At 37.7% G+C, this 18364-nt stretch overlaps 1 protein-coding gene across 1 annotated transcript in view; it reads right to left on the bottom strand.

Annotated features, from left to right (window-relative positions):
• The window catches only part of WDPCP (WD repeat containing planar cell polarity effector), a 157303-nt gene that overhangs the window by 59236 nt on the left and 79703 nt on the right, over positions 1 to 18364 (bottom strand). Inside the window, exons 11-13 of the mRNA XM_074820585.1 lie at positions 13318 to 13927; positions 8963 to 9151; positions 6283 to 6406 (exon numbers count right to left, since the gene is read on the bottom strand). Coding sequence (XP_074676686.1) covers positions 6283 to 6406; positions 8963 to 9151; positions 13318 to 13927 — 923 coding nt within the window. The remainder of the gene's footprint in view (positions 1 to 6282; positions 6407 to 8962; positions 9152 to 13317; positions 13928 to 18364) is intronic.

Below are 18364 nucleotides of genomic sequence, written 5' to 3'. Positions count from 1 at the left end.
GCAGCCCCATGGCATTATGGGCCACCAAACAGCCATTTGTTGGTGACTCTGGGAAAAGGTTCCATATTAGAGTAGCTCTGGGACCGCTCTAAGTGTTGGGAGGGGCCATTTTTCCCATGCTCCAAGCAATGTCTCCCATTTGGTTCAGCAGAAAATCTTGCCCAAATCTCTGACAGAGATTTCTTGTGGTTTATCTTCATGGGATTTTATTCTCAAGCAATTATGTCATGTAATTTGGTTCCCACCCCCCCATCCCCACCCCAATATTTTGCTCAGTATTTCTTACATTGTAATCACCACTAGAGAATTAAATCCTGGAGCCATTCCTGTGGCATCAAAGCATCTGACTGAAATTGAAAATTGTTGTGGAGCTGGTTCAAGAAAAAAAATCATTAACAACACAGGACTGAAGCAAAGACATTCTAAACTTTTCCGGAGGTATTTAACCTCTTTAACTGCAAAAATAATCTAGTTCCATTAAATAGATCCCTTTTTTTCTTGTTTCTAAAACAGGTCAAGAAGCATGACCAGGGGAATCTTTTCATGTGCAGTTCCATCACAGCAATTGAAATGCTCATTTATCAGTGCCGTGGTAATATGAAAACCTTTGGTTTTGATCGTTTTCACAAGATGACAAAAAATGACTCTTCAAAGTCCTCTCCAGAAGGTGCTACTTTAGTCAGAATGCTGCTACTGAACTTACTCCCATAGAGATGAATTCTGTTCATGTGGCCACCACAGAGAACCTGACTGACATCAGTGGTCATTTTATCTGAAGGCATAGTTTAATGCCTAATAGGTTACCTTATGAATATAAAAGACATTCTTAGTCCTGAACCATGTCATCATTAATGTTTATACATATTTTGTGACACACTATGTACCAATATAATTATAGATTCTACTTTTAGGGTGCTCTTAAAAAGAATCATAAAAGCTCTTTGCTCACTCTGTCCCTCAGTTCCATATAGTTGGCAGCAGATGGGATTGGGAACTATTCCTATAGAGTCGAGGCATTTTTTTTCACCTTTGATTTAGGGCCCTATTTAGGATGGAATACTCACAGTGAATATCTACTTTGCAGATTGCAGTGTAGTGATATGGGAACCTGCTTACCAAGGGGTAGTTAGTACTGCATAAGTGATGTACCTGCAGGGCGAAAGAGCTTTATTTTAGCTTTTCAAAGGCTATCCTGCACTTAAGTGATAACTGACTGTGTCAAGGCATCATGTCAGGTAGTGTAGCAGTACACTTCAGAACTCTTGAATAGTGAAGTGATTTATAAAAATCAGTACTGGCTGGAAGCAGCCCTCCCGTGATGCTAATGACCACCTACTTTCTCATCTCCTTTATGAGTGTTTATTTACAAAGAGTTCTATCAAGTTCTGTGTGTAAAGTCATACCACTTCGTGAATGTTCTGCCCAACAGGTACCTAATTTTTTCTTTGCATCATTAACCGGTAGCATCTTACACCGAACACTGGGAAGAGTACACAACATTTGTGAGATTTGTGAAGGAGTAAAACCAGTAACAGTAAAACTGTGGTGGAGGGTTTCATTTTTGGATTCAGATGAAGGAGAATATTTCATGAATCCATCCAAAATTCTACTAATGAATGTGATCAGAGCTGCATTTTGCTCTTGAAAGAAGCAAATGCACTATCTTGTTATTTACAACAGAGCTTTGCTTTGTAGGTAAACATACTTGTACTATGGGAAAAAAATCCAGTGACATTCTCTTAATGGAATTATCAGATGGAAAGGTCCAAACAGTTTTGAATCTTAGTATTTTTCCACGTGAAAAAAAAAAAGGAAAAGAGATCCTTAAATTGTGTATTCACAAACACAAGAGCTGAATTACAAAGGGGGAAAGGGCACAGCAGAAACACAGCACTGTGGCTGCATTCGAATTCTACAACTCCTGAGCTGCATTTCAAACTTTACTTTCCAGCTCAGCCTTTACCTCCAGCTCATGCTACATTACTTTCTCACTGTCTCTCTGAGAGAGACAGAAAAATCTGAACAAAACACAGCAGGCATGTGTTTCTGCCTCTGTGTGTGTGTGTGTGTCAAACAAACAAGATAATTTCATGCATTAGAAAATATGACAAGTACAATTTACGAATGCTTGATCAGAGTGAAGCAAAGCCATGAGTCAGCGATGCCATAGTTAACGAGTGAAAAACTATTCCATCCCATTCCATGTTCTGTACACGGCTAGATGAGGCTGTTATACAGAGGCAGGAGGTTGTGCAGCCACTCCCCCATTACACAAATACACTTAGTAGGCAGTGCTCAACAAAAGGGTGGGGGCAAGAAGGTTACAGCTCCCCAAGGCTTCCTAATAAATCCACCTCTGCTCAACATTTTACATAATGATATAAGGCATTACATTATTATAAGCAGTGACATCATAATAAAATACCAGAGTGCTACTCAAGTGGCAAGGAACACCTAAGATATATTTCTATACATGTAATTCAGTTCCTGTATTTTTTAATTATAGATAAGAATTTAAAGTGAAAATAATCATTCATTCCATAAATACTGTTGTAATGGATCCCTGGCATATAATTAAGAGGCCTTTAATTATAATTTTGTATACTGAACGCCTGGTTTTGGAGGTATTCCATATTCTCTGTTCAGGGCCTATACCTGCAAAGCTCTAAGCTTCTATTTTAGTGGAAGCTGAAGATGCTGCATGGTTTGCAAATTTAAGAACTCAGCTTTTATAACGATGGATACAAGTAACATGTCTGTGTCAAATACGTTGCAAGCCATTTTCCTTCCTTCTAATTGCAAGCCATTTCAATTGTGCTGTCAGTGTTCTTTGACCCATCTCAGGTTGCCGCACCATTTTCTAACCCATACTTGCAATACAGCCAGTAATGACAGAGCATCTTCTTTCTAAAGTGCCCGATACCTAAAAGAGGGAACCTACCACCACAGCACTCAGCATTTTCTAGAAACTGATCTCTTTGATGGTAGAAAAATAGCCTATAACCTCACTGATAATGTGAAAATGGATGTCTCCAGTTATTTGCAACTGGATATACAACCTTTCAGCCTACAGTAAAGATTAAAATCACTGGCACATGATTATTACTAAGTGAGGATAGCCTTTCTGAAAAGGTAACTGTATTTCTCAATTCTAGTAAATACAGACACTCACGTCTTTAAAAGTACAACAATAACTGGCACCTTTTTGGCAGACTCAGCAGGCAGGTCAAAGATTGTCTCAGCATGTAGAATGAATTAATATTTCTCTCCCAAGAGTGGGTCCTTCTAGAAAAGGCTTAAGGCACATTGGTGGGGCATTCAAAAGAAAGCTGGAGAAGGGGGTGAAAACTTTTGTTTATATGCACATTTTTCAGATTTAGATCTAGAAACATTTAAGTGTTTTAATGTTTTAATCGTCTATGAAAAACTCCGCCCTTCCCTGTCCATTCCTTGTATGTCTGGTCTCCTCTATAGCCCACCACACTCATCCTAAGCTGTCTTCCCCCATTTCGCTCTGTACTACCACTCTGCCCTTTTGCAGGATTCTCCATGTCCCTATCCCTGCCTTTAGGCCTTCATCCCCAATTCCTCGTCTTCTACTCATGCTGCTAACCCTACTTACCTCACTCTTCCTACCCCACTTCTGAGTTTCTTCCTGTGTGTTTTAGCTCCTTATCCTCTAGATTTAACTTCTGTGCATCTGCTGCTTGCTGTCTCGGAAGCCCAAAGGAATTGTGTCAGGCTCTGCTCTATTCCAAGAAATACTTTTGGAATATCAGCCATACTTATAGTGCATGTAATTTAGGAAGTGCTCTGTTTCCTCCACTTCTTGCTACAACAGGGTACAAAGTGATCACTTTGCTTTTGCCTCCTCATGCTCACAAGTAACAAATATCCCCTAGTGCTGCATCAAGTTGGCATTGACAGTTTACAGTGCTTCTACGTTCAAGTCTTCCTGCTTGGTCATGCAGACACATCTGCAGTAATAAAAATGCACTCTGAAGATTTACTAACTATTTGTAACTAGCCTGCAAGTATTTATGCTAAATGAATAAGGGTAAAAAAGTGACTAACTCAAATAACAAGGGTTGAGACAGAGAACTGACTTAAAATGTAGCCTTCCTGACACCCAGATATAGTTGCTGTCTGACAAACAGGTAGTGGGAGGACTACTCCATTTTCAGAGTCCTCATGGGCATAATATGGTGACTTGAAAAGGCCAGAGCATAATTCTCTTCTCGGTTTTCTTCCTGTTCTGAACCTACAATTGTAAATGCAGGCTGGCAGAAGTGGCTTACCTTGCTGGCTCCTCACAGACAGATGTAATAGCAGCAACTGCAACTTTCACGTCCCTGAAAGAATTAGTAACCATTGTGCCTCCCTCTGATTCTCCTAGACATTGCATCGTGCCTAGATGGCATTCTCTCACCCAGAACCATTGCTCCAACAAATCTGTAGTACTTGCTGCTTAGCCTACATTCAAATCATTCTAGTCACTTAAAAAAACATCTAAAAGGAAATAAACACCAATTAAGGCACAGCCACTTTAATACAATAAAGATCAGCTCTGAACATTATTTCCTTGCTTTCTATCAGATAAATCTCCCATTTTTGAACATTTCATTTTGTACTTAGATTATGTCTTCTCAGATAAGCTTTAAGCATTACCATCTGTTCTGCAGCAATCACATGATCGTATCACTCTGATTCAGTTGAATACAAATCCCTTTGACAATAGGGAAACAGCAAAATAACACACATTTGTTCCAAAAACTGCCACAACTGTAGATTGTTCAAGGGCTGCTTTATAGTAGAGGTAAAAGACACAGGGAGACTCCCCTGCACAACTCCTGTCTGTGCCCCGTACTGTCCAGGCAGCGTTCTGGCACTGAAGCTCCCTGTTTGCTAGGGGGATTGAGTCAGTGTTTCAGCTGTGTTCAGCAGCCCCAAGGGCTGAAAGCTCAGCCAGGGCCCCATGCCTCTGCATGCCTGCTAGCATTTGGAAGCAAATCCTGAGTCAGAGGGAATACACCTTTCTCTTGCAGATGTAAGAGCACTATAGTCACACCTCTCAGCAATCTCTGAGGCATTCTTTCTGCATCTGTCCTCTGCAGGCAACTGGCCCACAGCCACTACAGTTGGCCATTGCAGCAACAGATCTTCCCTGCTGGTTTCTAGGAGAAAGGCAAAAGCAAGAGTTTGTACTCACTATTGTGGCTACATCTATTAAGAAAACTCCAGTGAAAGGCTGGTGCATATTATGCAGATATTTGGAGCATTCTACTTAGAATAATTTCCCCATTGGAATGGGGATGCTATTCAGATTCAAAATGCAGAAGACAGTATAAAATACTTTCTCTTTAAGATGTGAAAGAAGCATAAACTGTACCATCAAAGTCACTTGCACTTCCTAGTTTTGCATAATCAGACAATGTATATAATCTGGGAATCACTAAAAAAGGGTGCATTGCAAGTCTTCTCACTATGTCCATCTACACTCCTCAACAAGGCATTACTAACATTCTATAATTCAGAAGGTAATGTCTCCTTATTTTCACCCACTGGATAATTATCAGAGGGAATGTTTCATCTGTATTTGCAGTTGAACACATGAACAGATTAAACTGCTGTATATTGATGTTTATAACTGATTGAAATTTAGGATATTAATTTATTATGAAGGAAAAATATAGCAATAAACAAATATACTATAAATTCTAGCTGAATTTGGTATTATGACTTGTCTAATGTCATATAATTTACAGGCAAATGCAACATTTCATTTTCTCCTCTTATTTTAATGGCATTGAAAATTCATCGAAAATCACTGGAATATGAATCTCTGTATAAGAACTCTGAGGATGAGAACAACAAAATACTCAAGATTTCAATGGTGCAAAGACAAAAATGTCTTGGACAAAACACCATTCATTTGCATTTTAGCATCTATTTAAACTCTCCAAGTTCGTAAGCTGTTTCAATAGTTAAATCTGCAAGCAGTTGGTGAATGTAAATCTCTCAGAAGCATGTTATCTTTTTTCTATCAAGCTAAAAGGGAAAGGGTGATTCGTTTTAAGTGCATTGGTGATAGAAGAGCTCTGAATAGCATTTTATCTGCAATACTGTACTTGAAAGGAACGAAGTGCAAGTTAAACAAACAGTAACAATGAATGCATTTTTTTCAGGGGTGGTCCTCTCGGAAAATGTTAACCACATTAAAGTAGATAGTTACTGAAATATGCAATCAATTTTAAGTTGATAGAAGTTGAAACTGTCATTCACCTGAGCAGGTGGTGGAAGAACCTTCTTGCATATCTGCTGATTTGGTCCCTGTACTCCAGCACAGTTGTATCCAAGAGGGGTCTTGTTGGAGCATAAAAGGTTCCAAGGCTTGCCTCAAGCTGTGCTGTGGAGTTCAAACACAGCAGCAATGAAACAAGTGAAACTGTTTCAATTACAACAGGTTGCTCATGTTTGCAGTCAGTCAAATTCCTCAAACACTGATGAAATGTGATGTTGTTGCAGGACAGATGAAATTAAAATATGACAGATTGTACAAACACAAATGTGCATATAAACTTTCACTTTGAGGCAGAGTTGACAGGGACTTTGAGCAACAGAAGCTGTCAAAAGGATGAAGAAGTCTATAACACATCAAGTTCTCACCAGCAGCGTACAATTAAAAGTGACTCATAAGAGTAATACAGTTTGAACAAGCTTGTCCAGTAGAGATCAACTCTCAATTAGCTCAAATCATGTTTGTCCTCTTAGGCAAACAACAGGGAAGTTCAGTTTTTCAGGGATTGTTGTGATAGGTCAGCAGGCGACAGAACCCTTCTTGTGATGGCCTTGGGGTCTAAGGAACCTCCTTCAGCCCACAGTTTTCAAAAACTTTAAATAAAAGGATCTAGAAACCCTAAGGGTTTGACTCACCTACAGCGTGTAGTGGTGGGAAACAGGATAACCTCCCTTGTAATCAATAAAATAAAGCCTTTTTGTTACAGAAGTTCTCTCCGCTTTAAATAGTTTCTGACTACTATATGCCCCAGCTGGAGCTCTTAGGCAATTTTCTACTGTTTTTCACACAAAATTATAAATAATACAAGAAAGTATACAGTATATGTGTGTCCCACATGCTTAGGTGAAAGGAAATTTAATGATAAGTAATATTTATGTTATATGTCTTCTGCTTGAGAGTTAACACATAATACAAGTGCTTATAGGCAGAACAGAGAGTGTTTGCTATATATTTGCTATATAGGTTCTCCTTTCAGAGGGAATATGCAAACTGCTACGGCTAATCAGAATTTTGTGTGGGCTTTAAAAGCAAAATATAACCTATTGTCTCATTAGGCAGACAAAATCTCAGTGATGTGCTGTTATTAACGTTTGTTTGAACTAGCCATTTCTGTATTTAGTGATAATGGTTCTTTATTTCCAAGCATAGTTACATTTTATTTTATTAGGCTTGATAGCACTAAATGTGCTAATAGTACTGTGTTAGGAACACAATCAAACTGTTAGTAAATTAGGCTTTGCATTATCTTAAATCTAGACAGTAAGATAAGTTGAACTTTAAAGGCATTTTCTTTCAAAGCAGCAGTCCATTTAGATTAAAATTGAATACAGCAGTACCTTTGCAAAAACAAGCCATACTCTCTTGCCATTGCTGTTTTCTTGACAGCATGAAATATTTCAGCGTACATGGAATACGAGTAACTACTAGCACAGTTATAGATTCATTAGATAGCCCAGCTTGATGTTGAAGGCAGAATAAAGATCTCAAAGATAACTGCCCCATCACTATAAATAAAAGCCCCCACTGGGTTTTGCTAATAAAAAAGAAAACAAATTACCATGCCAAATTTGTTAGATTCATATAGAATAACTCCTGGACAGAATGAAATTCCAGCTGCTGTAAACAGTGTTAGGGAGCTGCATGGGGGGAAAACACACAGACATCTATTTATAATGTGCATATTTTTACAAGAGTTTGAAAATCAGCCCTTTTCATGGGTACTTTTAAAAGCATGTTTTATTTAGAATTGATACGCTATTCTTGCAATGCACAGATTTTTTTAATCAGATCCCCCGAAATGGGATAGCTGATGGCTTGGCAGCAACACAGGACACCTTGGAGTTTTTCTATCATCAAACACACCAGAATCCTAAGTATTCTTTCTTGCCACAAAAGATGCCTGGTCCCCAGCTGTCTGCCTGCTAGACTGGAGGATAACACCTTCACTAAAGCAAGGCACTTCAAATCTTGAAGTCTATTGAGTTTCAAGATAGACAGCAAATCAAGAGGAAGGCATCACACCAGGCTTCAGCAGAGACGAGGCTGAACCTAAAATTCATCATTTCTTGTGAGGGAACCCAGCTACTACTGCAGGGGGCCAGAAGATTACAGTGAGGACAAATGCTATAATCCTAAAGGAGGCAGCAGAGGATAGTGTATTCAAAGCCTCTGGATCCTGTAATGAAAGAATGACCCTTCAAAAGCACCTTAAAAACCATACTAAAATCTCTTGTCCCCATTGCAGGAAAATGTCCCTCCTTAAGTTGGTGCTGTCTCACTATGAACATATAACAAATACTCCAGTCCTATATTAACTAACACTAGCCTGTAGCATAAGCTAAATTTATGTCGTGTAATAACAGTTACAGAACATGTAAGATACTGCTACATATATTGTCATGCCTATGCCATACATAGATTAAAATATGCATTATTTTAGTATCACTATTGAGACAAATGAACTAAAATGCAATCAATACATTGATCCCCCTTTTATTGAAATGACTTGTCTACATATGACACTTGGTTAGGGAGTACCATAATCTGGCTGACTGGATTCTCACTGTTGTCTTCTTTATAAAGTCAAGAAATATATTGTCATAATCCACATATGAATTACAAAGACACCACAAACATACATTAAGAATACAATCAGTCCCTTACCTTCTCTTTCTGGTGTAAGTTTTTGTTTAAGAAGGTGATTGACAATGGTACTCAAGCATATGTAACACTGACAACCCATCGTGTTCCAGTTCATGGTGTTCAGGACGTTAATTGCCTCGTGTATCTCATCGTAACGAATATACTGGTGGATGATTTCCACAAGGCCCAGCTGTCCTCTTGTGATCACACCTTTTACAGGAAATATTAAAACCAAAGATAGTGTTATGAGTATGCAAACCAGTAGCTGACTACTTTTCAGCACAGTTAAAAATAATTGCTGTTGGTTAAAATTATGAAGTTTAAGTTAATTGGTTTCATTATTAAATTTTTGTGTGAGATAGCTCCTTACTATCTTGGTGTATTTAGACTGAGTGTGCTTTGGACAGCGGAGAAAAACCACCAGTGAACTTCACACATGGAGGTTGAGCGAATGTGGCCAATATGTCTTAGTGACATCGTGCAATTAAGTTTGTTCTAAACATGGTAGAAAAAGCTTATTCCCCATTTATCGTTATTCTATTGGAAGTAATAAATTCATGTTCCTCGCACCTCCTTCCTGTGCAGAAATACTGCTGGACAGCACTAAAAAATAGCATTTTTCTCACAGAAACATACTTCTGTATACAAGTTTACAGCAACTCAAACTTCAAAGCAGCAGTTACTCAAATACTCTCCATACTGCAATTGCTCTAGAACTTCCTTCTAGCTTGGCAAAATTCTCTAAGTGAAGTATTTCTTCTGTGAGAGGGTATCACGAAAGATATCAACATTTAGGGACTGTGAATTAGTTGCACAGGAAACCAAGAACATGCTTGCCATAAGGGAAAAAAAATCACTCCATAAGAACATGATTTATCCACAGCACTCTATCTCTGAAAAGTAGAAATTAAAAAACTCTCAAATTTTCTTGACTTGTAGGTCTCAGCTTCTGAACAGAAAAGGTGACTGAAAAGCTGCAGACAGTAATGTTATTTATTGTCTCTGACTACCCATATGATCGTGTGACACAGACAACACATGGCATTTTAGCAGTTTTTGCTTGCTTTGGGTCAATGTGCTAGAGTATTCATTATTACTACAGCTCCAGGTATTAGAAAGATACCAGAATAAATTTACTGTTCCCCACTCTTTAAATAAAAACATAATGTTATTTTTTTATTTTCTCAATTTATAATCTGATGTTGTTTGTCAAAACTAATTTTAAGGAAAAAATTCTGATGAGAAAGGGAATAAGCCGAATTTCAATATTGATATTAAAGCCATAGGACAGCTGGGGGAAAAAAATCTGGTAACAGAGAAAAGCAGATCTGATATATAGGAAACATACCTTGCAAAAATTTCATAAATATAGTTGTCAATATGGTTTGTGAATTAAAATAAGATTTGAGGAAAAAAAAGTAGAGGAAAATATCTAAATATAGCTCCAGGGCAAGTAACCTGCTGAGAACTTGCATATATAGATGTGACACTTTGGGGGAAAAAAAGCTTCCTTTTTTTTTTTTTTTGTAACAGAGAAATACTTTCATTTTTTAATGTCATTAAAGAAAAGACATGGTTTTCTATTGTATTTCACTTTCCATTTGCATGTATTAAAGTCTATGGACATTATACTGAGTAATAGCCATGTTTAACCTGTGTATGTGTGATAATATCTAATTGTTATGGTAGACTTTATTCTTCCTAAATGTTTAGTGTTTTCAAAGTATTACATAAGTTGGGCAATCTTCACATTAATCACTAAGTGAAGATGAAAATACTCATTTGCATGCTAATTAAATATAATATTTAAAACATCTTTTGAGGCCAGCAATGCTGAACCACTGGCACCAGTACCAAGTTTGGAATTATCCAAGATCTCGGCTGACATCATCGACAAGAAGCCACGATGCTTTTGAAAGTTATTTTGGCATTAGACACCAAAAATATCTGCCATTAATGTTTGAGAGCAAATTTAATGTGAAACTTTTCCTGAAATATATCTGGCTAGACAGCACAATGGAGAATCCACAGAACTTGTCCAAAATCATAATATGTCAGCTGGAAGTTAAAAATATATTTGCCTATTCTCATTGACATAGTTTCTTAACAGATTTTTATGGGAAACAATTCCAAGCCATGAGTTAATTATGGATTTTATTTCAGTCCTGAATGTCTGTCTGGGTTTTGCTGTCATGCTGTCCATGCTGTCATGGACCCCTAGATTTTCCATATAACTTATATTTGCATTAATTCTTAAATAGCAGAGACCTAAAAGCTGCTGAGGTTGGGAAGCAGATCTGGCTGCTCAGCACCCCATTACCTTGGTAGTGTGGCAAACTGAGGAGAGAGGGGTAAAGCTGAAAACCAAGATGCAATAGAAAACAGCATATTTTGCACAGTGGACTACAAAGAGGAAGGGAGGGAGGGAGGGACAGAGAGAGCTTTGCCTTCTTCCTAGAAGAGATTTTACAGTAATTATAGAGAATGAATTTTAAAATGTGATAACTTTCAGCTGTAGAGGTCAACATCTTCCCATTTGGATGCTAGACTTCTCCTGGGTGGTGCGCTTCCAGGCAACCTGCTTGGGAAAGAGGTGACAGCCAACTCACTGCCTAATTGATTTAGGAACGGTGCCCAGGGAGACAGTCCAATTAAGTTTACAAGCTGGCAATTAGCAGGAAAGGCCTCTAAATCCCTGCACTGAGAGCCTGCTTGCCTTGGTAAGAACATAAATGTGCTAAAGATAGCAAAGGGAAAGCTGTGCTTTCTGGAAAGCTGTTGTGAGAAAAACCCACAAGGGAGCACTGAAGAAAAGCAAGGTAGATGTGGGTAGAGTGCCTTCTGCTTGACAGGTAAGAGGTAATTTAGAGGGTTTTTTTTAATGGCCAACATGCACAAAACCATCAAATAGCTGTTATAATTAGTGTTCTGGGGTACTCTGCAACTATTAAACCTGTCATTGAACATAATGCAGCTGAATTATCTCAAATAATAATTTGTAAACAGTTTTTTATTAGTTCTTTTGGATAACAGTAATAATCTAGATCAGCTCTTTAAAAACCATACAACTCTAAGTCAATCCAACATTTTTTTTGCTAACATCCTATTATATTAATTTACCTTTTTGCAGTGGCATACTTAGTTAAGTTTTTTAAATTCAGCCTTTCAAATGTTTAGGTCTGCAGCACTTTTAGACAGGATTTTTCCCCACAAAAGCACATGCGTGTCTCAGTAAGTAAAGAAATAAAGTAGATTTTCAAACCTTACTGTCACCTAGGTTTTTTTAAAAAAAAATGCTTCTTCCTAATCTCAGTAGCTTTATCCAAAAGAATCATAAAAAATTTCTGCAAATATCCACAAAGGCAATCCTGTTTCCTTGGACAGACAATGGACAAAATGCTAAAATTTTCCACGATAAGTATATTTGACATGCCTGTCTGCCCTGCTGAAACACTGGCTTGGTAGTCAGAAGATTTAAGCATGATTGGTTTTTTAGCTCTCACAGTGGGTTTGTACCACTGTAACTTGCCTGACTTGAATGGAATAAATACAGTTCTCACTGATGAGCAACTGCAGGGGTTTTATTCTTAGTTCAGCCACTGGCTTGTTGCGTAACTCTTTGAAAGCCTTTTAGCTTTCCTTTACTGCTTCTTGTTATCCTGTTTGTAAAATGGAGACAGTTATGGTTTTACTGTTTTAGGGTCTCCTTACACCTAAAATAAGAATTGCTATATAAATTCCAAAATTAGTATTATTACTTCTCCTTTTATTCACAACTCCTGGCAAATTAATTGAGAGACTGAACTTCTCTGAGGGTTATGAAACCTTCCTTCTTGTGTGAAAAGTCTTCAAGGAAAGAAATGGTGTAAATTCATGTACTGATGTCAGGAAGAACAGAGTACTGGGACAAATATACATTGTAATGGGAAGGGCAGTTGCATCAGACACACAAAAAAGTAATTTAGGAAAGAAAATAGCATTACTATTCTATTATTACACATAGCTTATTTTAGCTTGTTGGGGTATTACTACAGAATGAATACAATTCCTCAAATTATATACTGCAGATTAAAAGAATTTTCTGTATGAGAAATTGTTATGCTTCGTTAGAGTAGCGGGAACATAATGGAACCCTGATCCAACAACAGATCATATAGGGTGCTATTCTGTCAGACCCTATATGAAAAAATACTAAGTAATTGTGAATCATAATGAACTCCTTGGTTTGCATCTTCAGATATCACTGGAACTATGTACTTTTAAGGCTGTGGTCCCATATAATAATAAAATGAGGGTGTTTCAACTTACAAAAAACTTGTGAGGTACAGACATTTCCTTGAGAGCTCAAGGTCCAACAGACATGCTCAGTAACTTACCAAGTTTAAAGTGAAGTACTCCTAAGGGTCCTTTGTCGAATCTAACCAACAAAAGATCATGAATATCCCTGCCGTCAGTGCTGGAAGATGCAACCTGAGGAGCAGCCCACTGGATCTGGATGAGGCTGCTAGGCACGTCAAAGTGTTTACTGAATTGCAGAGTTGCCTCAGGTGAATAGTCTTGTGCCAAGAGCTGAATTTTAATTGGGGACAGTGCTGTGTCAAAAAGTTGCAGCTCCCCTTGAGAGCTGCCAACCATGAATATGGCTCCGGAAGGGTGGTAGCTTATTAAAGCAGGCAGCAGTTCTGCTTGGGCTAACAGAGTCACTTGGTTGTAGGCTTCATACAGAATTACTGACGAATCTTCACAACCCAGGACGAGTTTGTCTTCTGTAACATCTCTGCAACAGCTGATGGCCTTGGATCGTAGTGGTATTCTGGTGACTGCCGCACACTGAATTTTGTTCCTAATACACTTGTAGATGCAGCTGTCAGCCATGGGCTCTTTGTCTGCAGAGATGGAGTGCTCTACCGTGTATACCTGATAAGGCTGATTAGTGCTGAAGGTAGCATCGAGTGGATCCCATTCTGTACGGACATAGCTCAGAACCTGAAGAAAAATCCAAAGCATTTTTGTAGTCACTTGTAACAATTTGTTCTTACTCTGAAGATTTAAAAAATAAGACTGCTGCAAATACGCTTTCTCATGGGTCAGTAAGCTGAAACAAATACACATTTTAGAAATGGAGTTGTAAAATCTACTGATTTAACTTTTAAAAGGTTAATTCATCTGATTAAAAAACCCTGCAATATAGTTTGAGCCATATTTGTTTGTCCAGAGAATATAACAGGTTAGCAGAATAGAAGATAAAAGAGGGGATGGTCCTAACAGTGTTGGTAAGAGGAGAAATGAGCAGCAGATTGATATAAAAGAATAACTGATTATTCACAAGTGGGGTGGGGGAGAAACCCCAAAATTTCTGGAAAAATTTATAATAGGTTACTCTGAGCATCACAGGTAGAGGATTTTTGATTATTTGCTCTGGGCCATGGTAACAGAAAATATTACACTGTATGGTATAAACAATGGCATGTTGAAACACTGTATGCTATACATTGCCAGATGAGTAGGTGGTAGATGTTCTTTGGTGCCATATAGCTTTAGATGCAGAATAAATGAATTTGTGATAGCAGAGAAGGGGGACCATTTAGGGATACTTGAAGGTTGAATGAACTGAAAGAACACAACAGCAGAATATGATACAAAGACAGCAGCTGGCAAAACCCAGGAATTTGTAGCGTGGAAACACGGGAAGTATCAAAAAGTGATGGAGGCAACAGTGGAGATCAATGAAGATTCATGTCCTAAAATATATTTGAGTTTGAGGTGTTGTACAGGACTTGAGCACGGAAACTGTGGGAGAAATACCAGCTGTAAATAAGTAACAACTGAGCTCATGAAAAGCTGTTTAGCTGAAAGAGAGAGAAAACAAATGTCTCTAGAAGAATGAGAGTAGTGGAAGTTAGACAGAAACTTGCTGGTGTTTGTTCACGCAGAAATAAAGAGTGAAAGGAAAATGTCAAACTGAGCCAAACCCCACCCTCAGGTATACCCATAGCATTCTTCACACTATAAACTAAAGCTGCTGACCTGCCACTAATTTTGGAAGCCCCTTCTTTTGAGTCCAGGTGGTATGCAAATAGTATTTACACAGAAAGGGGTAACAAATGTGATTAAAAGGCAGAGAGAGGGCGAGGGAGGAAATCTGGAAATTTCAGGTTGAAAACAGAAACGCACACATAATGTTAAAGCAGTTTGAAATTGATTTTCAAAGATCACAATACCAACGGAACACATAATTTAGCCATTCATCCTGCAAAGGAGGAGAATAAGAAATTAAGATTTTTTTGGCATACCACTCATTACTTCAGAAGCAACTGATGAATTTATAAACAAGTTATTTGGGATGTTGATGAGACTGACTAGGGTGTTTTGTTCTGACTGTTTACTTACTTTGACAGCAAAAGGGTTTCTCATTCAAAAGAAAGAAAAGAGGACTATTGCAATTCTATGGCTGCAAACCAGCTGCCAGTTAATACAAATATCTTAGCTACTTTAAGATGAGTAGTTAGGGACATGCAAAGAACCACTTAATGCAAAAGCATCTAATGCATCCAATGCATCCAACCTGTGAAAACCAGGTAGACCAATTTCAACAGAGTAATGATCAATGCAAACATATACCAAAGAGGAAATAAAAGATTAAATTACTTATATAGTCTGAAAAACATTTTCTCACCTCAACCGTTCCCTCACCAATGACTTAGCCTCTGCAACTAGTCATTTATGCCCACAAAATGTGCAGTGGCTACCGTGCAGATGTTAGAAGTGCTGAAATGTGTAGCTTAGTAGGGTGTTAAATTGCAGAGCAAGGAAACCTGTAAAAGAGGTTATTGTGGATAAAGGATTACTGTGACCACAGAGCTCTCTAACCCCAAATAAAGACAAGGTGAAGTGTTATTGTTTGTTCTGCAGTTTTCCCTAAGAGTATGTATAGAGACCTAGGTAACTGCCTTTCAAATATGTGAAATAGAAATCTTGCCCAAGCAAGTCTTCAAAGCTTCCATAACTTCAGTGAAATGAGCCTTGAGGCCCTCTGGGACTCAGATTTCTGTCTTCCTGTGGCAGGTTTCAATGCACTGCATTATTCATCTACATATTTTGATCCAAAACCAGTGTTCCTTTCTGGACATCTCTTCACAAGCTACAAGAAAGTCACAAAGATCCACACAATAATCAAGCCTATGAGAGATGAAAGACTGAAAGCAGTATTAAATTCTGAAGAGAGACTGGCCCTGAAGGTTAAGACAATAGAGAAGAAAACATGTGAAACATGGATTTTACAACTCCATAGGAAAACAACAATGGAAATAATCACAGAAAAATAAATGTTGTCATCTGATTGTTTGAGAGTCAGCAAGCAAACTGAATCCAATGAATAATTTTGTTCTGCCTTGTTAGAGCAAAAGTGGGACAAAATGTTGCTCACTACTTTGAATTTAAAAGAAAGTAAAATCTTATATTTTGGAAGGCTGATTTAATGAGCCTTGAGAAGAGAAGCTTCCTAGCTTCACATAATTTTGAGAGCAAATCCTTGAAATGAAGTCTAGGGTAGGGCTGGTTGCTGTATAGAACACAGTTTTTCTCTCCTCACAGGAACTTTTTCCTAGTTTAGAACTATCTGCTACATTTCAAAACAAAAGTTTTGACATAATGTTTAAACAAATTAGGCTTAAAGGAAACTTTTCTAGACACTACTGTTCATATTCTGGCTGAAAACAAGAGAAACATTTCCTAGATTGGAACAGATAAGCTGTTTCTTATGCATCAGTGGCCTCATGTGCCTCTTGGAGGAAGAGTACCAAGCTGAGAGACCTCTTTGTTCTGGTTTCCAATTTTGCTGAATGTAGTTGGTATTTAGCACTCTGAAGGGGAAAAAAGTGGATTTTTCTCTTTCGTCTGAGAGGGAAGATTTGAGTTTCTCTCTCAGAAATTACTTTTGTTATTAATTCTTCACTAACTGGAAAAATAAAGCAGAGAGACATACAGACTACAGAAATATGTTAATAAGGCTAAGATAATGCTTTTGAGAGATAAGAAGTCTAACAATCAAAACATCTTTTTTTTCCAAGAAGATGGTTCTTCATCACCTGCCAATTGTTTTTCTGTCTGGTAAGTAGCCACATGCTAGTAAATGCAGTGCACATAGTGCTTTAGCAGTCCATTTAAAGGAATCTGCTGGGATTCCTCCCCGGTGAGCAGGAGTTCTCTGGAATCCTGAAGGGGAACATTAAAACTGCTATGTATCTTTAAGTTAACAAAACATTTGCTTGGAGAATGGGAAGGCAAAAGTTGGAGGAGTTCCCTCAGAAGTGGGTAGGACAACTGTAGGATTTGTGGAGGAGGGGACAGGGCAGCGGATCTAAAAAGACCAAGCTGTAATATCACATGTTGGGGTGCATAATCCACTCAACATTCAGTGCTTCCCATAAATCTTGGGCTAAGCATTTAGCCTTGGATTTCAAGGGAAGATTTTTGGAAGTACTTTGCATGAAGTAAAAACTAATTACTTTCTGTAAAATAAATAAATAAATAATGAAAAAATTAAGACGTCCCTTTTAGTTTTGTGACATGTACGCTACAAAAATATAGCAAATTTATTTAAATATTGTCCACATAATTTATGCATATTTCCCTTATTAATGTGGCAGTCATGCACCACTACTGCACATCTAGATTGTTTTCCCCTTGCAGTACTGGCCTGTGCTCTGCAGTATGAGGGATACTATATATGTCAAGTTCTCAAAACCTAGAGGCAGAAATTGTAACAATCCGAGTAAAGGAATCTGTTAATCTTTGTAAATAAGGGGCCTAAATTATGCTAGTTAAAATACTTTCTTTCATTTTATGTTTGAAGTATTTTGCAAGAGTGCTGGGAAAGGATAAAGTCCACATATCAAAACAAATAAAGAGTTTTAACCAGTAGTTCTTAAGCAGAAAATTGGCTTACCAGGCAGATAAAAAAAGGAAACAAAAGAAACATAAGCTTGCTGTGACTGAATTCTGTGTCTTTCAGATGAGAAAAATATTTGATTTATTTTATGGGTGTTAAAAAAATGCTTATTTAATTTCACACAGTGGGGCTCCAAATAACAACAAACACTTTAATTAGAAGTGTAGAGTGAGAAGTGTAGTACACACTAGAGTAAAATAGTTTTAAATACAGCACTGTGAAGATGGAAGAAAAAAGCAACCCTATTTTTAAACATTTGTTTAAATGCAAGGCTCCTACTCTAGGTTACTTATTTGGCTGCACTGTATTTATAGTCCCATGTGAAATCTTATTATTTAGATCTTCAGCCAAATTTTATACTTATTTTCTTTCAAAAATTATTATCATCATCTCTATCCCATATTATTCATTGAACTTTTAACCCAAGGTGACATCAAGGATTTTACATTCTTTGCTATATGTGTGTGAGAAGT

This window comes from Strix aluco, chromosome 3 (assembly GCF_031877795.1).
Source record: "Strix aluco isolate bStrAlu1 chromosome 3, bStrAlu1.hap1, whole genome shotgun sequence".
Classification (NCBI taxonomy): Eukaryota; Metazoa; Chordata; class Aves; order Strigiformes; family Strigidae; genus Strix; species Strix aluco.
Note: the sequence above shows the minus strand (reverse complement) of the source record. Positions and strands in the feature narration are given on the sequence as shown.